This window comes from Odocoileus virginianus, chromosome 7 (genome assembly GCF_023699985.2).
Source record: "Odocoileus virginianus isolate 20LAN1187 ecotype Illinois chromosome 7, Ovbor_1.2, whole genome shotgun sequence".
In the NCBI taxonomy this organism is placed as follows: Eukaryota; Metazoa; Chordata; class Mammalia; order Artiodactyla; family Cervidae; genus Odocoileus; species Odocoileus virginianus.
The window spans coordinates 24,613,033-24,639,202 of record NC_069680.1 but is presented as its reverse complement, the minus strand read 5'-3'; the positions used below and the strand labels follow the sequence as shown (position 1 = coordinate 24,639,202).

Here is a 26,170-nt window from a genome sequence, read left to right as displayed (position 1 = left end):
GTTCTCCAAGCCAGGTGTGAACTTTCAGATGTTCAAGATGGATTTGGAAAAGTCAGAGGAACCAGAAATCAAATTGCCAACATCTGTTGGATCATAGAAAAAGCAAGAGAATTCCAGAAAAACAGCTACTACAGCTTCACTGACTATGCTAAAGCCTTTGAATGTGTGGATCACAAAAAACTGTGGAAAATTCTTAAAAGATGGGAATACCATACCACCTGACCTGCCTCCTGAGAAATCTGTATTCAGGTCAAGAAGCAAGAGTTAGAACTGGACATGGAACAATGGACTGGTTCCAAAGTGGGAAAGGAGTACCTCAGGGCTGTACATAGCCACCCTGCTTATTTAATTTAAATGGAGAGTACATCATGCGAAATGCCAGACTGGATGAAGCACTAGCTGGAATCAAGATTGCCAGGAGAAATATCAGTAACCTAGATATGCACCACCCTTATGGCAGAAAGCAAAGAGGAACTAAAAAGCCTCTTGAGGAAAGTGAGAGGAGAGTGAAAAAGTTGGCTTAAAACTCCACATTCAAAAAACTAAGATCATGGCACATGATCCCAATCACTTCATGGCAAATAGATGGGGAAACAGTGGACACAGTGACAGGCTATTTCTTGAGCTCCAAAATTACTGCTGACAGGGACTGCAGTCATGAAATTAAAAGATGCTTACTCCTTGGAAGAAAAGCTATGACCAACCTAGACAGCATATTAAAAACAGAGACATTACTTTGTTGACAAATGTTTGTCTAGTCAAAGCTATGGTTTTTCCAGTACTAGTGTACAGATGTGAGAGGTGGACTCTAAAGAAAGCTGAGCACTTAAGAATTGATGCTGTTGAGCTGTGGTGTTGGAGAAGACTCTTGAGAGTCCCTTGGACTGCAAGGAGATCAAACCAATCAATCCTAAAGGAAATCAGTACTGAATATTCATTGGAAGGACTGAAGCTGAAGTTCCAATACTTTGGTCACCTGATGTGAGGAACTGACTCATTGGTAAAGACCCTGATGCTGGGAAAGCCTTAAGGCAGAGAGGGAGAAGGGGACGACAGAGGATGAGATGGTTGGACGGTATCACGATTGGATGGACACCGGAGTTTGAACAAGCTCCGGGAGTTGGTGATGGACAGGGAAGCTTGGCGTGCTGAAGTCCCTGGGGTCGCAAAGAATGGACCACGACTGAGCGAACGAACCTAAAGTCAAGTAAACGCAGGGGGGCGGGGTGGGGATGCGTGACCACCGCACTGCGCCTGCGCTTAGCCTAGAGTGTGGCCAACGTGTTGTCAGCGCGCATGCTCTAACCTGGAGCTTCCCTGCGCGCCACCCCACCGCGGACCAGAGCTATTGAACCCCGCTGCCAAATCCGGCCGGCGCGCGCATGCGTGTCTGCGGTAGCTGGTCTCCAGACAACCGGGACGAGCGGCCGCTCTCAGGTTTGCGGCGGGCCGAGCCGGAAGTTGCCCTGTTGCTTCACCTTCCCTCGGTCTAATTAAAGAGTTATAAAGGGAGGTTCTGGAGCCGGCTTGGTCCCTAGGTGGCCGAATGGAGACCGAGACCGTACACGGGCTGCTGAGCCGCTGCCCGACCCTGGCCTCTTCCTGGGATGCCGCGTGCGGAGCCTTGGCCCAGGCTCTCCATGTCACCCGGGATGGTCTTGGCGCCCGGGATGCCGACTGGGAGGAGCTGCTGGCGTCGCCCGCCGCAGGGTGCGCTGGGCCGGCGGGGACTGGGTTGTGCTCGGGGACACAGCCGCGCTCCTGGGGGAGCCGCGAGGGGAGGCGGGGACCCTGAGGGGAGAGGGTCTGCGCCCGAAATGCAGGAGCCGAGCGGGTGACGGGGCTGTGCGGGCGGCGAAGGCGAGACGGCCGGGCCCGAGTGTCGGGAGGACAGAGGGTCGTCCGCGGGAAAGCTGAGGGGACTCGGGTGTGAATGTTGGGAACGGGGGGCAGGTGAGCGGGAGACAGCGTTTTACACACACCCGCCTTGAGTCCCATCTCCTCGGCTCTTGAGGCCCCTTGTCGGGATCAGAACCGGCCTCTTATCCTGAAACAAAAACCTGTCGACCAATGCATGCATGGTCGTCCCCACACTTACCTTGCGAGGGACTTTCCTCTTTGGACCAGGTTCAAAGAGGCACTGTCATCCCCACTACCTGCTATTTCTCTAAGGCCAAAGTCACTGGCTGTCTGAGGAGGCCTTACAAATAGCTGAGAAGAGAAGCTAAAGGCAAAGGAGAAAAGGAAAGATATATTCATCTGAAGGCAGAGTTTCAAAGAATAGCAAGGAGAGACAAGAAAGCCTTCCTAAGTGATCAATACAAAGAAATAGAAGAAAACAATAGAATGGGGAAAACTAGAGATCTCTTCAACAAAATTAGATATACCAAGGGAACAGTTCATACAAAGATGGGCACAATAAAGGACAGGAACAGTATGGACCTAACAGAAGCAGAAGGTATTAAGAAGAGGTGGCAAGAATACACAGAAGACCTATACAAAAAAGATCTTCATGACCCAGATAACCACGATGATGTGATCATTCACCTAGAGCCAGATATCCTGGAGTGAAGTCAGTTGGGCTTCAGGAAGCATCACTAGAAACAAAGCTAGTGGAGGTGATGGAATTCCTTCTTCAGTCGTGTCTTGACTCTTGGCGACCCGCGACCCTATGGACTGTAGCCCACCAGGCTCCCCTGTCCGAGGGATTGCCCAGTTTAGAATACTGGAGTGGGTTGCCGTCTCCTCCTTCAGGGGATCTTCCCCCACCCAGGGATTGAACCCGAGTCTCCCGTTGTCTCCTACATTTGCAAAGGATGCTTTATCGCTGAGCCAGCTGGGAAGCCCGTGGACTAAAATAAGCCTTTGAAAAAAATCCAAATGTTGAAAAATCTTCATCAGTTTAATTTTGAAAATGGCACACTTTTTCCCTTTATTCTGCATCTGCCCCCAACCCCCCACTTGTGAACGGTTTTTAGTTCGCAGTAGCTGACCAGTAAATACATTTCTTTAACTGGTCAGGCAGTTTTCAGGAAGTCACCTACAGTGTAGATAGAAGTCCAGGGGAAAATAGAGTGGAGAGCCCTGAGTCTAAAGCATCATTTCCTCATGATTTCTGTATTGAGCATTTATTTGATCAGTGCTTTGCAGGGTGCTTGGACTCCAAAGGCAAATGTCAATTAATTGGATAACATGTCAACCCCTGTGGCCCATTAAGGGGGTTAATGACAGTGTTCTGTTAATGACAGGGAACACTAATATTGCATGTTGTTCAGTCGATCAGTTGTGTCCGACTCTTTGCAACTCCATGGACAGCAGCAGGGCAGGCTTCTCTGTCCATCACCATCTGCTGGAGCTTGCTCAAACTCATGTCCATTGAGTCAGTGATACCAGCCAACCATCTCAGTTTTTGTCATCCCCTTCTCCTGCCTTCAGTCTTTCCATCATCAGGGTCTTTTCTAATGAATCAGCTCTTCACATGAGGTGCCCAAAGTATTGGAGCTTCAACTTCAGCATCAGTCCTTCCAATGAATATTCAGAGGTGTGTGTGTGTGTGTGTGTGTTAGTCAGTCAATTGTGTCTGACTCTTTTTCACTCCATGGACTGTAGCCCACCAGGCTCCCCTGTCCATGGGATTTTCCAGGCAAAGATACTGGAGTGGGTTGCCATTCCCTTCTCCAGGGGATCTTCTCAACCCAAGGATCGAATCTAGGTTGCCTGTGTTGCAGGCAGATTTTTTTACCATCTGAGCCACCAGGAAAGCACTATAATACTACATAATATGCATTTTCTTTTCAGCCAGGACCTGGTGATTTTGCAAAGGAACCTGAACAGCCAAGATGAAAACCCCTGCTTCCTTCACCTGCGATGTGACCCTCATGGAGGTGAAGAAGTCGTTTCTATTGGCATTTTAAGCTCAGCAAGAAATATGGAAGTATACTTAGGAGAGGAGTACTGTGGAACCAGTAGGGGCAAGAATGTTTGTAATGGTCTGGATAACAGGTGTGTGACTTCTGCATGTGCAAGTGTTCTTCTGAAGTGTTTTAGTTTTTTGAGCTTTTGCAGTATCTGTTGATTCTCTGACATTGGTGCTAAACACTAGAAGAGAGAAGATAAAAACATACCAGCAGAGGTAGAAGTTTAGGCCTTTAGGGATCTTAAAGACAATCTAGAGCAGCCTAATTGTTTTTATAAATGTGGAAATGGAGAGCAAATGGAAGAGAGAGAAGTTGGTAAAATATCATAGCTAGTTAGTGGAAGAGTTTTATTAGCATGAAACTCTGCTAAGTGTTTCACATTTGTTTTCTTAAGGACAGTGTAGATCAGCCTAGTTGGGAGTATGAATGTGGAAATGGAGAGCTAATGGAAGGTAGAGAAGTCGGTAAAAGATCATAGCTAGTTTGGGGAAACGCTTGATGAAAATGAAGTTCTGATAAGTTTCTTATTTGTTTTCTCTAACTCACAAGGAATCTGTTTTCCAAAAATCACTTTGTCAATCAGCCTGGAACTTTGAACATTTTCTTGTAGGATGCCGTTACCAAATAGAGCATGAGCTCAAGACTGTGCCATCCTGGCAAGCTTAACCCATTATTAGACTTTTTAATTTTTTTCCCCCCAATTTCTTATGAAGATTCTGTTCTAATCATTCTTTAATATAAATCAAAGTATGAGCTGCTTTATGTACTATGTATGTTGTGCATGACAGATACGTTGTCGAGCTTTAAAATATGCCAGTGCTACAGAGTATACTTTGGATATATAATTTAATTTTCTCCTATAATTAGTAAGTGGCAGATATTGTCTTCATATCTAGTGCTATTCAGTAGGAAGGCTCTACTGTTCATGCCTCACCAGGAAAACTGAATCTCAGGACTAAAATATTGTCCTGGTAACCTTTATCTTTAAATATAACTCTTCTTAGTGATAATGTATGAAATTTTTAGTAAATCAGTTCTTTTCTATTTTTAGTGAACATGAAAAGATTACTTTATACAAAAAATATCTAAAATTGGAGTCTTCCACACATGCTTGTAAAATAAAGGTAAGTCATTCCTAAATTTTCACTAATTTAAAACTACAGTTGCTTTCCTAATATATAGATATATTTATTTCCATAAATTGGTAATGCAGTTAGTCCAACGTGGTCCCTGGTTTTATTTCAAAAATACTTAGGAAAAATGTAAAAAGAAATTCTTTTCTAAAATAATTATCAACATTCTTCTTTTAAAATTTGATCATTTATTTCCTATGGTCATGCCAATGTACTTTTGTTAGTAGAACAGTGCTGGACACAATTAGAGAAGTTTCAGACAACAGCATCCCAAAGTTAAAGGAGTTTAGACTGGTGTTGTCAGCATGAGAAATTTTATTAAGGTAAACTTTACTGATGTCATCAGATCTAGAGGAAGAGTACTGAGCTGGAATTCGTAAGCCCTGAGTACTAAGTGAGGTCAGTACTCACTGCTGACTAAAAAGTAACCTTGGGCAAGTTCCTTCATCTTTTGGGACCTACTTTGTGGGTAATAATAGAGAACTAAAGAAAATTTTTGGATTATTTTTGTCTCTAAAATTCTGTGCTGATTATTACTTACAGAGGAGCACAGAACTATCTCAAGATGTTGTTTAGCTGTATACACTAATGGCTTCTAAAGTCATTTTAATAAAGTGATGCATTCATCCAGCACATATTAGAGTGCTTATAGATAGCGGCTGCTGTACTAGGCATTTAGGAAATGGCAGTTATAAAATAAACTGGAATGTTTCTCATATTATAGTGGCAAGACAGGTAGATTAAGTGTGCAAAATAGGCACAACATTCACTGGAGAGAAAGGCTTGGGGATTGAAAGGCATAATATGCATGTTGGAGTGTGGATGTATACATTTCACGAGGTGCTTGCTGATGACAGTCACATCTTTGGTGCCACACTGAATTTTTAGATCATGGACCTCTATTCACCTGTGTCTTTGTGTGATGTATGGGTTTGCTTTGAAGATGAATGGGGTTTGTAATTGTGCTGTGGAAGTACCAGGGAGTGCAGAGAGTTTCATTTAGGAACATCTTTGGGTTTGTATGAAGGCCTCCTCTGGGCCAATACTACCTTCAATAGTTTATGAAAGTTAAGTGGTAGTTACTGATGTGTATCTTTGAGCACTCACTCAGTGACATATACTGGACATTTTAACGCACAATCCTTATAACAACCATGTGAACTGATTTTACCCCTAACTCAAGCTTGGCATCTGCCAAGGGTCACCCAGGCACAGCCCTCACTGAACTCAGGTCTGTCTGATTCTAAATCATGTTTGCTTTCCACTTTGCTACTTTGCAGTCCTACAGCACACAGGAAACATCTTGGTTTAGAAGCATATACAAGATGAGGCAGGACACAGCCCTGAAAAGCTCCTGAGACAGAATCCAGAAGAGCTAGGCTCAAAGATTGACCTTTATTTACTCTCTTGACAAATTAGAAAAATCACCATGAACTTGTTTTTCATGTGTAAATTGTTGAGATCTCTAAGTTTGTCTTAATATTCCTTGTGGTTTTAATTCTAAAATACTGAGTTGTATTTAGCACTTCACAAACATTTTGCCTGGACACAGTCTTCTTTTGTATTAAATGATATAGCATGTTTCAGGACGGTAAGATCTCAGATTGATACAGTTTATCTTTAGTTCCTTAAACAAGAAAACATTATTAAATAAAACATTTGTATGTAATCTTTTACTTAAAAAGGACTTTTTACATTTTCCTTGTTCTTTTGAATCTTTTCTTGGCTTTGACTGTTCTAGAGACAACTTAAAGATACACTTGAATTTAATTTTTAGATTCTTGAATGCTTCTTTCTTACTTCAGTAGTAATAAGAAATGACCTTAAATAATGGGTTTTTTTTATTACTATTAATTTTCCTGGTCTTCTGTGTTATAATAGCTGCTCTCCTTTGGTGAAAAGAACTGTGTGTTCATCAGTAAAGTTGTGGTACACGTGAGGCCAGTCTCAGCACATTCTTCAGCAGGCTCTCCTGCTCTAGGATCAAAGATAGACCTGGAGAGGGTCCAAACCATCATGGAGTCCATGGGGTCAAAGTTATCACCTGGAGCTCAGCAGTTGATGAATATGGTGAGATTCCAGCAGCAGGTGAGTAGGAATGGATTTCTTTCCAGATACCATTACAATTCTTTAAATAATAGCTTTTTATTAGGACATGTGGTGACATAAATCTTTTCCATTTAACTATTGTTATTGATGTGACTGTTATCTTTACTAACTTTTCTAAAAGTAACATTCTGTAGCCTTATGCCCTGACAAATAAAATATTTCTATTACAGACTTCATAATTTTCTATGAATTCACTCATTTATTCATTCAGCATGTGTTTGCTTAGCCCCTTCTTCATGAATGATGCTCTGTCCTAGTTCCTACAGAAGGTTCCAGGGTGAATTAGTCTATGGCCTATCCCTAAGGGTCTCTGTGGTCTTATTAGGGGACTACATAGGGGGGATTCGGCATGTGAATTTGGAGGGCTGCAGCTTGAGAGAGAGAGAGCAGTATGGATTAAATCTTCAGTGCTGGAAGGAGTATAGTGTAGTTAGGAAATGGATAGAAGTTCATTTCTCTGGAGTGGAGAAGCGATAGGGGAAGCTTCAGGAAGACTAGGGCTGGATCATAGAGGATTTTGAATGCTCTTAGGAAGCTTGTGGGCATATTTTACCGTGATACACTGTTACATGTAAGATGAGGAGTCATTAGAAAGTGAGACTGCAGGAAGAAAAGGATCTCTGTGTTATTTCTCGTTCAGATGGGGGTTAAGGAGAGTCTAAACCTGAAGGAGGAACCTAGTGCTGGGTGTGAGATGCTACAACAGTGGAACCATTGGGACTTGACAATAACTTAGTATGGGGTTTTGGGGAGAAAAATAGAATCAAACGTGAAACCAAACTTTTGAAGATGGTGATGCCAATAATACACAAGGAACACAAGGGAGGGAGTGACTTGGGGGGGGGAAAGTAGTTTAATTTGGGAGTATTGAGTTTTCTATGTGAATACCACATTCCCTGGGGTGACGTTGTAAGCCTTTGGAAACACAGAGGGGTGGGAGCATCCCTAGTAGATGACAGGGAAGGTGATGAAGGGAGAGACCGGAGCCAGGAAGGAAGACCCTGGGCAAGCAACTGCATTTGCTCAGAGCACAGGGAGAGGGGCGAGGAGCCAGAGTACAGGAGCCACTGTTTAGAGCAGCAGAGATGTGATGTTAGGAGACCTGAATTCAACAGTGTTAGTTCTGTTTTATTTAGCATTGCGTCCTCTATTTAAGGATACATTTCTTCATGTTTACAATCTAAAAGGTAATTGTTTACAATCTAGCAATGCTGCTGAGATCATAGGATGAATGTGAAAGTTTAAATCAAATAATACAAATTAAAAAGTCATATAACTTCTGTGAGATTTGCCATCATTAATTTAGCAGGAGTATCATTGGAGGGACGGGCAGACATAGGAGAACAGGAGAGCTGGTGATGATCTTGGAAACCTCGGAAAGGAGAGCTTCCAAAAGCAAAGAGTCCGTCCTCTTCGTACTCTGGTCCAGTGATCTCGCCCGCATAGCTCAGGCGGTTCCTAACGGGTGCTCCTGGTCCAGTGCTCCCTCTCCACAGAGCAGCCAGAATGATCTCAGAGGGTCCGTCAGACTCGACCTCCCCCGTGTAATGTCCCGAACTGCTTCCCCTCACACCAGAGTCAATCCAGATTCCTCACCCTGTCATCTCAGATCTGGGCCGTCGTTCCCACCTCAACACCATCTCCTGTCGCATCTGCTCAGATGCTCGTCTCTAGACATTCTGAGGTGTGTGTTCCCCAAATATCCACCTGGGCTCCCACCTCAGGACCTCTGCACTCTTAACTGTTCTCTTTAGCCAGAGTCCCCTCTTCCTGATCTTAGCAAGTCTGCTCTTTTCTTGTTCTTTCAGCCTCATCTTTAATGTTCCATCTTGAGTGAGACCTTTGCCAGCCACGCTGTTAGATTAGACTTGCCTGTACAATCTGTATCATATTTTCATCATGGCTTTCTTCATTATTTTTGTTGTTTTATATATACACACACATGTATACATGTATATATATTGCTCTGTTTATCTCATTAAAATATAAGCTTTGTGCAAACAGGAATCTGATCTGTCTTATTTATGACTCTAATGTATATGTTCCTTGATTATCAACTAAGCTTCTTTTGCAGATCCTTAATGGGTCTGCTTGAATAGTGAGGAGATGAAAACCAGATTCTGAAGGATTGGATAGTAAATGAGTAATTGGAATGTGGAGGTAGCCAGGTTAAAGTGGGTTGTTTCAAGAACACTAGAGATAAGGAACCTGCCTGTATCAGAATCCCTTGGAATGCTTATAAAGACAGAACACTGGCCCTCAGTTGTGACCTAAAACCCTGAGGGTATGATCCAGGACTCAACTATTTCTAACCAGCAACACCAGATGAGCCCTATGCATAGTGTATTTTAAGAACAAATGTTTAAGGGGAAAGATCCAGTAGACATAGAGATTAAAAATTTAAAAACAGAAGAAACTTTGTGTGTGTGAAAGATTTTGGAAACATTCAAGAGGGTTAATGAATTTTTAAAAAATCAGTTCATGACTGATATTTATGTTTTAAAAACTTGTCTTTGGAAAAGAAATGATGCCAAAGTTTCAGGTGTTTTTTTGGCTATGTCTTTAAGGGTTTTTTTTTGCTTTTTTATTTAATTCCCAGAACAATATGCTTTCTTCATCATGAATTTATGTCAGTTCAGAAGTGCGTTAGGTAAACCTTGAGTCCTTGCCCAACTCTTATGTTACTCTCAACCTTGCTGTGTGTCTTTGTAGCTTTGTCTCTCAGCCAGAAATGCAAGTCCTCCAACCAGCAGCACATGTATTGTAACCTGTTTCCCCTCATATGCATGTGCTAAATCCTTACCTGTGGGGGCATTTGGGAAACACCCTGGGGAAGAAAGGAGATGATCCTGTGAACTCTTCTTTTAAACATGCTAATCAATATCCTACTTCTATGGGAAGACTATATTTATGGAATGATTCTCATGGGATATACCTGGTTCTCTGGGGTGGCTTTTGTTTGCAAACAAATAACCCATGGACTGTCTTTCTGAGAAGTGTCACATAAGCTCTGTAAGTATCTGTTGAGTGTAGAGTAGGGGTGTTTCACAATCAGGACCCCTCCTTCTGTGGAAGGGGGGGTAACTACACACACTGTCGAGGCCTTCGCGTGTTCTCTGGGGCAGGGCCTGTCCGGAGGGAAAGGAGGGACCTAGGAGCAGCTTCCTGGCCTCCCCTTGCTTCACCTGCACCTATGGTTCCTTGTTGCCTGAAAAGCTTTGTTCAAGTGGTTTCTTATTTCCTTCTATTTGGAGTTCACATATGCTGACTTTGATTTGTTTTTGCTTCAGCAGTTTAAAATAACTGAGTAAGAATTCTGTCTCATAGTTGTCTGGCATATGTTTGTTATTTAAAGTTATCTGAGTGGAAACTCTGGGCCATTTTCTCAAAGAAAATATATTCAGTTATTCCAAGATTTTTCACTATTTACTTTGTTCATCTTAAAAAATAAAAAGATCCTCTTTGTTGTTGTTTTTTCAAGGTGATTAAAAGGTTAAAGCAAATCCTTTAAGAGGTTCAGAGATAAATATTTAATTTTTCAGAATTCTGGGAGTATATATACAAATTTGTGTTTGCTTTTCACTGTCTTATTTCCAGGGCCTGAAACAGTACCTAACTCAGAGTAGATTTCTGGTAAATATTTGTTCAATGAATGAGTTCTGGGCTAATTTTATCCAAGGATCATTTTTTAGTATATCCAGAAAATATATGGATCAAGTGTCTTCACCTGATCTTGAATAATGCTTTTCTTAGTCTCTCTCACAAGGTGTTGAACAGCATTAACTATGAGATGATATCCCTTGGTAAGAATCTCTAGGACTTCCCTGGTGGTCCAGTGGTTAAGACTCCAAGCTTCCACCTACAGGGGGCCCGGGTTCAAACCCTGATTGTGGAATTAAGATCCCTCATGTGGTAGAGTGCAACAAAATAAATAAACAAACAGATAAGTTAATATAAAAGAATGTCTAGTAGAGTTCTGGGTTTAGAATTTAGGGTAGAGCCATGTAATGTAACAGTTAGCTAGGCTGGAGGTAGTTTTGCTTTTCTCTTGTGGAAAAATTGAGTACCATAGCAAGAGCATGCCTCTCTAGAGGAAACTGTAACCTAACAAATGTGAGCCAGTCTTTTCAGGAAGAAACATAGCCTAGCTGGTCGAGTTGAGGCCACAAAACATAATCATTACCCTATAAATTATTACGGCAAACATGGCCCCAAAGTAGCTCATTTTAATCATTGAAAATGTCACAAAAGTATTCAAACTTTAAGTATACAAGTAGAACATCAAACTTTAAGCAAGTAACTATCTAGTCTATCTTCCAGTGAAAATGAATTGCATATCCTTAGGGTGGCCTACATATGTGACAGTGGGCAGATGATTTTTAATTCTAGGAAAATTATCAATTATTGTGACTCATTCGAAAATACCATAAATTAAGGAGGCCTTTGTAGTGGAAACACTAAAATATGCCTCTGCAGTTTTACTAAGTATGCTTGTATTTATTTGCAGATTTTCCTTAGCAGAACTACACTGGAATTTGGAATGACTAGAAGTCCTGACTGGAGTTGGGTGTCCGGGGCTCCAGTCCTAGTTCTGCCACAGACATCTGTGTTACCTTGGCCGGGTTAGCTTTAGTCTTTTCTCCTCAACTCAGTACTGGGGCCGTGGCTGTAGTCTACTCCATGTGGATGTTCCGAGGCTCGGAGGGAAGAAGGCACCTTGCCTCCAGAGTTAGCTGTCATTGTCATTAATGTTCCTGCTGTTTGCTTGCCTGCCTCCCTTAGAATTGTGTTGCCCTCGGAGAGCAGCTCCAGTCGATCCTGGGAAACGCGGGACACAGGCACGCGCCGGGACTGCAGTCCTCGTCTGCTCCGGGAGCCTTCGACAAGTCATCCTCCACACCTTTTCCTTTCAGAACTGGGCTGACATCTGGAAACGTGGCTGAAGACTCAGAAGCTAACACTGAGAAAAGTCTGCAGCCAGCTGGTGGAGGAAGTCTGAGCAGCCTCCAAGAGTGTAAAATTGTGCCACAAAGCTGTTCTCTTCTTGAGAATGACCTGAAGAATGCAGTATCTTCTTTCTTATCAAAGAAAGCAAGTGACAGCTCACACATACCTAACTCGGAGTTGCTGCCTTTTCTCCAGAATTTGTGTGGTCAGGTGAGCCATCTCCGGGTGGGACCCGGCATCAAGTGGCAGGACAGCATCCCGAAGCCCGGCGGAGGCACTGGGGGTGTCACGTAAGTGTTTAGACCCGTGTGGTCGGGTGGGGTGTGGGGGAGGGTGAGGAGGCAGGTGGAAGAAAGGGGTTTGTTTCAGTAACTTCTTCCTGAAATTGTTTCCGGAGAGAACCGTAGGAGCTTTGACATTTCACCACTGACACATGTAGAGGAAAGAAAGATTCTCCGGAGTAGAACGCGTTGCTCTGAGAGAAGTGTGTAAACTGGAGGTGCCGAGCACGTCTCAGGCGTTTGGTGGCAGGAGCACAAGCATCAGACAAGGGTCGGGGCGGGGAGTTACCTGTGTGAAAGGAGCCGAGCTGCAGTGGCCGTGATGTGTGCGCTTTGCCCGACTGTATGAAGTGAGCCATTGCAGCGGGTTTTCCCTGTAGATCTGTGTGAGCCGGGCCGATTTTGGAGTCATGCAGACAGTTTTCAGCTCGTAATTATTTATAGTATACAGGCGCTTATCCTCTGAGTTCATAATTCCAATGTTTTCCACTCCTGCTTTGATCGAGGGATAGTTAAGTATTTAGTATGTGCAGGAGACAGAAGAGACGCAGGTTCGATCCCTGAGTTGGGAAGATCCCCTGGACTAGGAAATGGCAACCCACTCCAGTATTCTTGCCTGGAGAATTCCATGGACAGAGGAGCCTGGTGGGCTATAGTCCATGAGGCCGCAAAGAGTTGGGCGCGACTGAGCACACACACACCGTCCTTTAGATAGACAGAATGTTTCCAAATATTGAACTAGATGGAAATTCAGGACTTTAGCCATGGTTCTGACTTAACTATTTTGCCTTACTATTTCAGTCTTTTGAGTTAGACTTTTTTTACATCTCAAATGAGGTCATTGTATTGGTTGAAATTTTCTTAATGTATTTAATAGCATTGAAATTTGAGGAGTTTAGTAAGTTATTGAAACAAATGGTGGTCCTTCTTTGGGGAGAACAAGGAAAGGTGACAGTGTTTTAGTTGTTGACAGTCTTCATCAGTGTTAACCTGTGACATGGCAAAACAAACCAATACTAAAACGCAGAGAAAACAAAACCTAAACCTTAAAAACTGCGCTTCCCTGACAGCTCAGTTGGTGAAGAATCTGCCTGCAACGCAGGAGACCCTGGTTCAATTCCTGGGTCGGGAAGATCCGCTGGAGAAGGGACAGGCTTCTCACTCCAGTATTCTGGTCTGGAGAATTCCAGTATTCTGGTCTGGTCTGGAGAATTCCATGGACTGTATAGTCCATAGGGTTGCAAAGAGTCAGACACGACTGAGCAACTTCCACTTCCACTTTTCTGATTCCAGCTGAGCTGGAATGTCTCCAGTACTCTCAGATCCTCCCTGTTAACAATAAAAATCCCTGGATATAATACAACAAACACATAAAGACTATAAAAGGTGGAGAGAAGTCAGATTGCTTAGGGCTGCTGAAGCTTAGTGTTTCTTAGTTCCTGGTTATCAGAGTTTCTTTCATTATAGAGGGATACAGGATTTTTGTCAAGTATTTTTCCTATGACTATTTATTTGATCATGAATTTTCTTCAGTAATCTCTTCATATGGTGAATTACGTTAGTTTCAAAAACTGAACCTGCCTAGCATACCTAGAATAGATCCCACTTGATTGTGGGGTCTAATTCTTTTTTATACAATGCTGGAACTGATTTGCTAATATTCTGTCAAGTATTCTTACATACAATTCATTGGCGATACTAGTCTGTATTTATCTTTTACTGTCTTTGTCTGGTTTTATATTATGAGGGTGATACTGGTCTCATAAAATGAGTTCTACTTTTTTTTGAGTTCTATATTTTAGAAGAGATTGTGTAAAATTGATGTGATTTTTTTTTTTTTTTGTATGATGTTTGGTATTGATAGAAGTCTCCAATGAAAACCAGTTGGGCCTGGATGATTTCTTTCCTAGTAACTGTTAAATTACAAATTGAATTTCTTTCTTTTTTTTTTTAATTACAAATTGAATTTCTAACACAGTAAAGTTGTCAGTTCTCCCCGTTGATATAAAGGTTTAATGCAATACATACTAAAATTTCACCACAATATTTTGTAGACATAGGATTATTTTAAAAATACATGAAAAGCAAGAGGCGGAATAGCTAAGACAACCTTGAGAAAGAAGAATGAGGTGGGAGGAGTCCCTCTTCCAGTGTCGAGCCTTCTGCAGCGAGAGTATCAGGACAGGGCAGTGAGGGCGGAGGGGCAGCCCAGGGCTCAGGGGAGGCCAGTAGAGGGTTCAGAGATGGACCCACACAGGTGTGCTCCCCTGAGTTTTGACAGAGGCGCAACCGCAGTGCAATAAAGGAAGAGGAGTCTTTCTAACTCAGGGTGCTGGAGCAGATGGGTGGCCAAAGAGCAAGAAGTGAACTGTGACCCAGGTCTTGTACCTTGTATAAAACTTCACTCAAAATGGATCAGGGATGTAAGTTTAAAACATGAAGCCATGGAAGTTTTCTAATAATCCATAGGAGACTGTCTTTGGGAACCTAGACAAGACACCAAAAATGTTTGACCTCCATGAAAATGTTAGAACTTTTGCTCTGTGAAAGACTCTTTTAGGAGGAATAAAATACAAATTCCAAAGTGGGAAAAAAATATTTTTGGATTACAAATCCAACAAATGACTTACATCTAAAATATAGAGAGTGCTGACTGTTTATAATAGCCAGGACATGGAAGCAACCTAGATGCCCATCAGCAGACGAATGGATGAGGAAGCTGTGGTACATATACACCATGGAATATTACTCAGCCATTAAAAAGAATTCATTTGAATCAGTTCTAATGAGATGGATGAAACTGGAGCCCATTATACAGAGCGAAGTAAGCCAGAAAGATAAAGACCATTACAGTATACTAACACATATATATGGAATTTAGAAAGATGGTAACGATAACCCTATATGCAAAACAGAAAAAGAGACACAGATGTATAGAACAGACTCGTGGACTCTGGGAGAAGGCGAGGGTGGGATGTTTCAAGAGAACAGCATCGAAACATGTATATTATCTAGGGTGAAACAGATCACCAGCCCAGGTTGGATGCATGAGACAAGTGCTCGGGGCTGGTGCACTGGGAAGACCCAGAGGGATCGGGTGGAGAGGGAAGTGGGAGGGGGGACCGGGATGGGGAATACATGTAAATCCATGGCTAATTCATTTCAATGTATGACGAAAACTACTGCAATGATGTAAAGTAATTAGCCTCCAACTAATAAAAATAAATGGAAAAAAAAACAAAAAAAATATAATACAGAGAGTGCTGAAAACTCAACATTTAAAAAAAAATAAAATCCAATTAGAACATGGGCAAAAGACCTTAGAGAGACATTTTTACCAGATAAGATGTACAAAGCAAATAACCACATGAAAAGATGAGTTGTTCTTGACCTCATGGCTATTAAGGAAGGGCACATTAAAACCACAGGACACAAGATACCACTATACAATTATTCAAATGGTTAAAATAAAAAGTTTAAAAATGGTGACAAAACCAGATACCAATGAGAAATAGGATCTCTCATACATTGCTCATGGGGATTTAAAGTGGTACAGCCACTTTCAAAAAGGTTTGGCAGTTTCTCATAGCTAAACATGTCACCATGTGACTCAGAAATCAGACTCCTGAGCATTTATCCCAGAGAAATGAAAACTTCTTTTTTTATTAATTAATTTAGTTTTGGTTGTGCTGGGACTTCATTGCTGCTTATGGGCTTTCTTGAGCTGTGGCGAGCAAGGGCTGCTCTTCGTTCCTTCACACTGGCTTCTCATTCGTTGCTCTGTGGCATGTGGAATCTTCCCCAACTAGGGCTTGAACCTGTGTCCCCTAAGTTGGAAGGTGGATTCCTATCTGTTGTACCACCAGGGAACTCCCCAAAGAATTTTTTTCCACATAAAAATCAATACACAATTGTTCATAGCTTTATTTGTAAAAGCCCAAAACTATAAGCAACCAATATGTCTTAAAGTTGATGAATGGTTAAATTAACCCTGGTGTATCCATATCATGGGATGCTATCAGCAGTAAAAAGAAATGACCAAAAAAAAAGGAATGACCTATTGACACATGCAACAGTTTGGTTGTCTGGCAAAGGCATTATGCTGATCTACAAAAGAGAATCTCAAGAGGTCACATTACATGGTTCCATTTCTGTAACATTATCATAATACAGATGAACACTGCAAGTGATTACGAGGTGTTCAGGATGGAGGAGATTAGGGAAGTGGATGTGACAATGAAAGGGTAGCAGGAGGGAGATCATTGTAGTTAAGGGATAGTTCTGTCTCTTGATTGTGGTGATATTTACATGAATGTGTGTACGTATGATAAAATGGCATACACACACTGTACTGACATCAAATTCCTGATCTTGATATTATACCATAGTTACATAAGAAGTAAAGACCAGGACCATTTGGTGAAGGGTACCGGGCAAATATAGTATCTTTCCAACTTCCTATGAATCTATAGTTATTTGAAAATAAAGAGAACAATAAAAAGCTTCTTGTATATTTTAGAGTGTTGCTGTTCAGTCATTGTTGTTTGACTCTCTGCAACCCCATGGACTGCAGCACGCCAGTCTTCCCTGTCCTTCACCATCTCCCGGAGCTTGCTCAGACTCATGTCCATTGAGTTGGTGATGCCATCCAACCATCTCATCCTCTGTCGTCCCCTTCTCCTGCCTTAATTCTTTCCCAGCATCAGAATCTTTTCCAGTGAGTCGGCCCTTCACATCAGGTGGCCAAAGTATTGGAGCTTCAGCTTCAGCATCAGCCCTTCCAACGAATATTCAGGGTTGATTTCCTTTAGGATGGACTGGTTTGATCTCCTTGCTGTCCAAAGGACTCTCAAGAGTCTTCTCCAGCCCTGCAGTTCAAAAGCATCAACTCTTTGCTGCTCAGCCTTCTTTATGGTCCAACTCTCTCATCCATGTATGAGTACTAGAAACCACTACATTCCAGAGTAGCGGTTCTCAAAGGTTTTGGTCTTTACCCTCTTAAAAATAATTGAGCATCCAAAGAACTTTTATTTATGTAGGCTATATAAAAGTATTTATTAGTTTAGAAATAATAAACCCATTACATAGTAACATAAATATCTTTTTTAAAAAATACCATGTTTTCTTTCTAAAAAGTTTAGTGAGAATGGTATTGTTTCAAATATATGTAAAACTGTATTGACTTTGGGTTGTAGTTTCATATATGTTGCCTTGCAGAGCTAGTAAGACCACAGTAGAAATACTGAGAACAAACCAAGTTACCTCTAAGAAAAAAATTTATCTGTACCCTAAACCTACTACCTTAAAGAATTCTAGGAAACAGAATATACAACCATATAGCTGTTAGTCATCACAGTAATGACATTACACGGTGTGGCCTCTGGATAATTCATTGTACATTTATTGTACAATTCATGTTCAGATAACTTAGTGTTATTATAAAAAATACTTTTGACCTCATGGAACACCCAGAAAAATATGAGGAGATCCTAGAGTTTTGTGGACCACTCTGAAATTCACTGTCCTTGTCCTTCCAATGTTTTAGAAGGTTGTTTGGATGAAGAAAAGAGAAAACTGAGAAAACCGTTAAAATGGTAGTGTTGCTCGGGGAAGGACTTGGAAGACATACAAAGACCTTAAAGAAAAAGCAAGATTGCTTTTGATTTGGAGCTCAAAACCGAAAAGAAAGACCCTTTGTATCTAAAGACTTGTTTTTGAGGGTAGAAATTCTGTCATCTTCATTTTTATATTCTTATTTCAATTTATGCTTAAATATTTAAAGAACTGGAGCAATAATAATGCTCTGAGCATTCAAGATTGTATGTGTCTAGAACCTGGAAATATGTTGGAAGGAGACAGAATGTAGTTGTGAAGATAAATTACAGCAATGTGTATTGGCTACTTTATTGTAGTGTATTTTGGTTGTTATAATACTAGGGAAAATTGTCATAATATTTTTTTAAATTTATTTTTAGAGTAGAAGAGCAACCTGATTGTTCCTATTTGGAAAAGATTCTTTCTAAAAATATGGAACTGATGGAAAAGAAACTTACAGACTACATTGGTCAGCGAATATATAAACTCCAGGAGCACATAGATAATAAGCTTGCTTTGTTAATGGACTTGCTGCAACGTCCCAACTCCCCACCCTCTGGGTTGCCTCTGAGACATTATGACTCTGGAGAAGGACTTTCAAATGGAGAAAGATAAATGCTCAACGTGTACAAAGTACTACAGATATTTATTACACATTTATTAGAAAGCCAAACCCTACCCCAGAAGGTTTATGAAAAGCAAGTATTTAATGTCCTTTGAAATATTACCACTTAGGTGAAGTGACCTCAGTGTTCATTTTCCTGCACACGTTGTAAATCCAGTACTGTACACTAAGTTAACATGGTGGGATCTTCAGTTGTTTTTGTGTGTAATATTTTTCACTCTTACTGAAATTTATGTATACTTCTGGATTAAATGTTTAAGATTTTAAGGATTTCTAAAGCAGTTCATTAGTTTGTATTGTGTACGTGTTTTGTTGAAGTACCTTTTTTTGATACAAAGACTTTTTACAGTCTTAGGAGTCTGAAAATAATGCTTAGAGTATTTGATAATTTTTCTTTTTCTAATTGTTTTTGAAAAATTGGATCCTTAAGACTTGGAAACTTTCATTAAAATCAAGAGTTGACATTTTGTATTGTTTATCTCAGGTAATGAGGAAAATGCAGTGTTTGGCATGTGTGAAAGTAGTTTACACTGACGTTAATATTATTGGTTTCAGTGCAGTGTCATAGCAGAGAGGGAAGTACCAATGAGAGCTAGTCTATTCCTTGTTAGGAATGTTATTTTAGATCTAGTGTTTGATGTAAAATGAGAGAAGTCATTTTATTTTATCTCAATCAATCCAAAAGATGCAAGGAACTGTTTTCCTTTCTGGACTGGTACAGGTTCCTCTTTCCAGAACCCTTTTCTGTATATTTAAAGCATGAAATTCTGAGGATCTGCATTGAGGGGTTGAGGCATATGAATCAAGGAGATTGCAGTTCTCTCAGGCAGACTTAATTTTTAGAAATTATAACTATCATATGTGTGTTGAAGGGTGATGATTCACATTTAAAAATTAAATGTGTCCACTCTGGAAACTACTTGTCTAAGTAAACATTTATTTTCAGCTCTCTTTTCTAATTGGAGGATAACTGCTTTTACGTTGTTGCGTTGGTTTCTGCCATACAACACCGTGAATGTATATATATCCCCTTCCTCTTGAGCCGACCTCCCTCAACTATCTTTTCTTAAAATGCTTTATGAAAGGGGGTGTTTTGCAATTGACATTGTGGTCAGTTCTTTCAAATGAGGGCAATTTACATACTCTTGTTCATTTGTATCACACTACAAAGGTAGCACAGTATATGAGACATACTCTCACTACAGCCACTTGAGAATTTGCATATTTTTCTATTCTTTTCTAATTGATGGGACAACATACATAGCTGTAAGATAGTATTCCCATTGTTGTTCAGGAGAAATGCCTCTCCCTCCAAGCTGAACCCTTTAGTTCAGTTTTACAGCTTCTGGTAGTTGTAGTCTGTTGATTTACAAAATGTTTCCTTCCAGACCTTCCCTGGTGGCTCAGTGGTAAAGAATCTGCCCGCCAAAGCAGGCGACACAGGTTCGGTCCCTGATCTGGGATGATCCCACATGCCTCGGAGCATCTAAGCCTGTGCTTTAGAGCCTGGGAGCCGCAGCTACTGGAGCCTGCGTGACCTAAGCCTGTGCTCCGCAATAAGAGAAGCCACCACATTGAGGAGCCCACTCGCTGCAACTAGAGAAAAGCCCGTGCAGCAGCCAAGACCCAGCAAAGCCAAAAACAATTAAAATTATTTTTAAAAAGGCCTCTTTCCAGATATGTGACTCATATTACAAGTCTCACCTTGATTACATCTGAAACAGAAATATGGTCATATCAAAGATATATAAAAAGATATATAAAAGTTCAAGACTGAAAAGAGCTGATATCAAATATTCTTCAACTGAATTTTCCACCTTGTAGACACCAAAATCTCTCTCTTAAAAAAATGTGGGGAAGATGGGCCTGGAATACAGGACTCCTTTCCTTCTCCTTGTTTCCTGGTGCCCATGTAGATTTTGGTGTAGAACCTTCTTATTTTGAATTGATCTCCTTTGACATTTGAAATCCACGGCTATTGAAAGGTGAAATGACTTATCTCTCAAGGGAAAGCAAATACAGCATCTTCCTCGTTGTCCCTTCCTGCCCTCACATCACTACTTCCTCCTTCTTAAAGGCAGCCCAGGGTTTCAGTTTTCTACCATTCTGACATTTCTTCTCTAAGTGTTCTTGGAGAACATATGTCCATGATGATATAGAGGAAAAAACACAAGGATAGATAAATCTGAGCTCTTCCTAGTTGGTCACTTAACTGCTGTCTAACTTTGCATGAGGGATTCAATATTTTTAATAACTTCAGTTTTCCCTTCTGTAAAATGGGAATATTACAGCTTCCATCTTGTGTGAGTTTATAATACTCTGAACATGAAGCAACTAGTACAGGCCTGGCACACAGGAGGAAACAATAAATGTTAATCTCCCTCTTCCCTATTTTTGGCTACGCTGAATCTTCCCTGCTGTGTGTGGGCTGTTCTCTAGTTGTGATGTGCAGGCTTCTCACTGCAGTGGTTTCTCTCGTTGCAGAGCACAGGCTCTGGGGCTCCCAGGCTCAGTCGTCGTGGCGTGTGGGCTTGGCTGCTCCACAAGTGGAATCTCCCCAGACCAGGGATTGAACCCATGTACCCTGTGCATGGTTTCCTATCCACTGTACCACCAGGGGAGTCGTACAATTCTTAATAACCCCAGCATTCCAGGCAATTTGAAAGCCCCACTTCTCTTTTATTTCTTTGAAGGATAGAGAAGTCAGTTCTATGTCAGTGGTGTAGGGCTGTGATTCTCAATGTGTGGCAGCATCAGGTTGACCTGGGAAGTTGTTACCTGTGCAGATTCTCAGGCCCTACCCACCCTGTTTGAGTCCAAATTGGGGGTGTGGTGGGGCCCAGCTTTTATGTTATGCTTTTAAGTAACTCTGCACGTGCTTCTGATACCCCGTCCAGTTTCAGAACCACTGGGATAGGGTAAGGAACAGTACGGGCTCTGGAGCCAGGTTGCTTGGATTCAGTTCCTCTCTGCCTTCCATTAGTATGTGCCTTTGGTCACATTAAGTGACTTCTCTGGACTTTCTTGGGCTTCTCCAGTGGCTCAGCTGGTAAAGAACCTGCCTGCCAATGCAGGAGGTCCTGGAGATGTGAGTTCTATGCCTGGGTCAAGAAGATCCCCTAGAGTAGGAAATGGCAGCCCGCTCCAGTATGGGAGCCTGGAGAATTCCATGGATAGAGGAGCCTGGGGATTACAGTCCATGGGGTTGCAAAGGATCAGACACAGCTCAGCAATGGAGCACAGCACATTGGACTTTCTTAACCATTGACTGGGAATTAGATCACATCTACCCCTGTAGATGCGAAGATGAGAAGGCTGTTGAGAAGATTAACTGAGGCAGTTCTCATGAAACCTTGAGACAGTCTTGTAGTTTAGTGCCCTGTTCTCAGCTTGGCCTCACCCTGAGATCACCTGGGCACTTACAAAAAAAAAAAAAAACAAACAAACAAAAACCAAAACCACCCGTGGGTGTGTATTTATTTCAAAATAAAAGGTTAAAAATAATCAATTTGTTCTTGGGTCCCACGCCTGGAGATTGTGATCTGAGTCTAGGGTGTTCAGCCCATAGATCTGGGTTTTGGGAAGCTCCTCTGCTGATTATAATGCACAGAAAAGCCCGGAACTAGAAGTTCAGTGTCCTGGGGACAAGAATCTGGAACTAGACTAGCTGGCTACTAACTCTGGTCATCCCATTTATAAGCAGTATGATCTGAGACAAGTTCTCAACCTCTCTGTGAGCTTGAGCTGGGGGCACAATCATCAGTCAATGACTTATCAGCCATGCCCATCATCATCATCTATAAGCAGCTGACTGTCTAACAGGTTTTTCAGTATGGGCAGAGACTTCAGCGTTTCTTGCTCAGAGATCAAAGTCTCCACTTGCTGAAAGTGGGGAAAGACGATTCTGATGTGTTATTTTCTGCTTATTGTCCAGGTGCCGTCCTCACTGGGGCTGAGTTTCAGGATCAGGGCTTTGTGGGTGTCCACTCCCCACTGGGAGATCCCCACTCAGCCACGTTGCTGGAAGTGAACCATGGTTCCCTCAGCACAGGCTTAGCTGCCAGGACTTTATGTCCACAGTGTGAAGCTCTGGGGAGAACACATGTATGACGTCTCGACACAGGGTTCACAAAGAGGAAAAATTTCTTAGAGCCTGAAGGAGGACAGTTTTAAAAAGAAACTAACTGGGGAGGAGCTAAGATGGCGGAGGAATAGGACAGGGGGACCACTTTCTCCCCTACAAATTCATCGAAAGAACATTTGAATGCTGAGCAAACTTCACAAAACAACTTCTGACCGCTAGCAGAAGACATCAGGCGCCCAGAAAAGCAGCCCATCATCTTCGAAAGGAGGTAGGGCAAAATATAAAAGATAAAAAGAGAGACAAAAGAGCTAGGGACGGAGACCCATCCTGGGAAGGGAGTCGTAATAGAAGTTTCCAAACACCAGGAAACCCTCACACTGGCGGGTCTGGGGGAAGTTTTTGAATCTCGGAGGGCAACCTAACTGGGAGGAAAAATAAATAAAACCCACAGATTACATGCCTGAAAGCAACTCCCAGCAGAAAAGTACCCCAGACACCGCATCCGCCACCAGAAAGTGAGGCGGAACGGAGAGGAGCAGGCGGCATTGCTTAGGGTAAGGACCGGCCCGAATGCCCTGAGGGCAATTGGAGGGAGCTAACGTGAGATAGCAGCTTAAATTGTGGGATCAAGCTGCCCGAGAGAAAAGGAGAAAATTAACCAGCGGAACACTGCCGGCCATTTGCAGAACAAAGGGACTGAGCAATTCCAGAGAAGAGCTAGCGGAAGGCTGACTGGCCCATCCCCACCGGAGGCAGGAGGCAGGGGGGAGGGGAAAGGGGCAAACTCGGCCCCAGAGACGGCACCCCCTACCAAATGGCAAACAGGCCTCCAGTTTCTAACCAAAGACTTCCTGAGATTCTGGATGGTTGACATCCACCGGGAGGGTCGTGGCTAGAAGCCAGCTCCTGAGAACAGACACAAGGCGCACCGGAAACTGAGGCTGGGACCGCGGAGGGGAGAAGGCGCACCGCACCCGGGGGAGAGTGCTCTGGTCAAGTTCCTAGATGCCTGAGCTGCTCCGGCCGGGGAAGGTACAAAACGCAGGCCCAACCGAGTCCGCGCTTTTGTGGAATACCCGAAAACTGGAATCGCACGCCACGCAGGGCCCGCTCCCTATAGAGCAGCCGGGAGCCTGAGCAGCGAAGACAGGGAGAACACACACCCGTGAGCGGGGGCAAACCCAGTGTGGCCGGAACACTGCGAGTGCTCCCCACACACAGCGATATCTGTCTGCAGCGCCCCTCCCTCCCCACAGCGCGACTGAACCAGCGAACCTGAGCAAGAGACCACCTCCGCCCGCCTGGGTCTGGGGGGAAATTAGACTCTGAAGAGACCGGCAAACAGAAGCCAAATAAACAAAGGGAACCACTTCAGAAGTGACCGGTGCAACAGATTAAAATCCCTGTAGATAACACCGACTACACTGGAAGGGGCCTATAGATATTGAGAAGTGTAAGCTGGAATGAGGAGCTATCTGAAACTGAACCAAACCCACACTGACCGCAACAGCTCCAGAGAAATTCCTAGATATATTTTTACTTTTTTTTTAATTAAAAAAATTTTTTTCTTTTCTTTTTTAAATTTTTTTCTCTTTTATTTTCTTTTAAAATTCCCTATTACTCCTCCATTACTCCCTAACTTTCATTTTCATTTTCATATGTTTACTATTTTTTTTAATTAGAAAAAAATTTTTCTTTATGTTTTTTCTTTTATTTTCTTTTAAAGTCCTCTATTACTCCTCTATTACCCCTTAATTTTCATTTTCATTTCACTATAACCTTGCAAAAAAAGAGAAGAGGCCCTATTTTTAAACCGAACTTCATATATATTTCTAAAAATTTTTTTGTTTTTGTTTTTAATATTGTATTTTTAAGAGTCTAACCTCTACTCTAGATTTTTAATCTTTGTTTTTCAGTATTTGACATCAATTTTGGACATTTAAGAATCCAATATTCAGTACCCATTTTTACTCAGGAGTGTGTTGATTACTCTCTCCCACTTCTGACTATCCGTTTTCTCCCTCAGAACACCTCTATTTCCTCCCTCCCCCTTCTCTTCCCAATCCAATTCTGTGAATCTCTGTGGGTGTCTGGGCTACGGAGAACACTTAGGGAACAGAGTACTGCATAGACCTGTCTCTCTCCTCTTGAGTCCCTCTTTTTCTCCTCCTGCTCATCTCTATCTCCCTCCTCCCTCTCCTCTTCTTCATGTAACTCGGTGAACCTCTCTGGGTGTCCCTCAAGGTGGTGAATCTTTTCACCATTAACCTAGAAGTTTTATTATCAGTGCTGGATAATTGGAGAAGTCTTGAGACTACTGGAAGAATAAGACTGAAATCCAGAGGCAGGAGACTTAAGCCCAAAACCTGAGAACACCAGAAAACTCCTGACTACAGGGAACATTAAGTAATAAGAGACCATCCAAAAGCCTCCATACCTACACCAAAACCAACCACCACCCAAGAGCCAATAAGTTCCAGAGCAAGACATACCACGCAAATTCTCCAGCAACGCAGGAACATAGCCCTGAGCGTCAACATACAGGCTGCCCAAAGTCACACCTAACACATAAACCCATCTCAAAACTCACTACTGGACACTCCATTGCACTCTAGAGAGAAGAAATCCAGTTCCACGCACCAGAACACCAACACAAGCTTCCCTAACCAGGAAACCTTGAAAAGCCAATCGTCCAACCCCACCCACTGGGTGAAACCTCCACAATAAAAAGGAACCACAGACCACCAGAATACAAAAAGCCCACTCCAGACACAGCAATCTAAACAAGATGAAAAGGCAGAGAAATACCCAACAGGTAAAGGAACATGAAAAATGCCCACCAAGTCAAACAAAAGAGGAGGAGATAGGGAATCTACCTGAAAAAGAATTTAGAATAATGATAAAAAAAATTTTCCAAAATCTTGAAAACAAAATGGAGTTACAGATAAATAGCCTGGAGACAAAGATTGAGAAGATGCAAGAAATGTTTAATAAGGACCTAGAAGAAATAAAAAAGAGTCAATTAAAAATGAATAATGCAATAAATGAGATCAAAAACACTCTGGAAGGAACCAACAGTGGAATAACAGAGACAGAAGATAGGATAAGTGCAGTAGAAGATAAAATGGTGGAAATAAATGAAGCAGAGAGGAAAAAAGAAAAAAGAATCAAAAGAAATGAGGACAACCTCAGGGACATCTGGGACAACGTGAAACTCCCCAACATTCGAATCATAGTAGTCCCAGAAGAAGACAAAAAGAAAGGCCATGAGAAAATACTCAAGGAGATAATAGCTGAAAACTTCCCTAAAATGGGGAAGGAAATAGTTACACAGGCCCAAGAAACCCAGAGAGTCCTAAACAGGATAAACCCAAGGCGAAAACACCCCAAGACACATATTAATCAAATTAACAAAGATCAAACACAAAGAACAAATATTAAAAGCAGCAAGGGAGAAGCAACAAATAACACACAAAGGG

General features: G+C 42.1%; 1 protein-coding gene across 1 annotated transcript; it reads left to right on the top strand.

The window, feature by feature from the left end:
* The first annotated feature begins 1,334 nt into the window (after positions 1 to 1,334).
* LOC110140531 (ATPase PAAT-like) lies at positions 1,335 to 25,836 on the top strand. Its single transcript, XM_020899014.2, has 6 exons — positions 1,335 to 1,710; positions 3,799 to 4,002; positions 4,969 to 5,041; positions 6,932 to 7,138; positions 11,942 to 12,396; positions 18,363 to 25,836. Exons 1-6 carry the CDS (start codon positions 1,547 to 1,549, stop codon positions 18,595 to 18,597), a joined length of 1,338 nt encoding a protein of 445 aa, XP_020754673.2. The 5' UTR covers positions 1,335 to 1,546; the 3' UTR covers positions 18,598 to 25,836.
* The last annotated feature ends 334 nt before the right edge of the window (positions 25,837 to 26,170 follow it).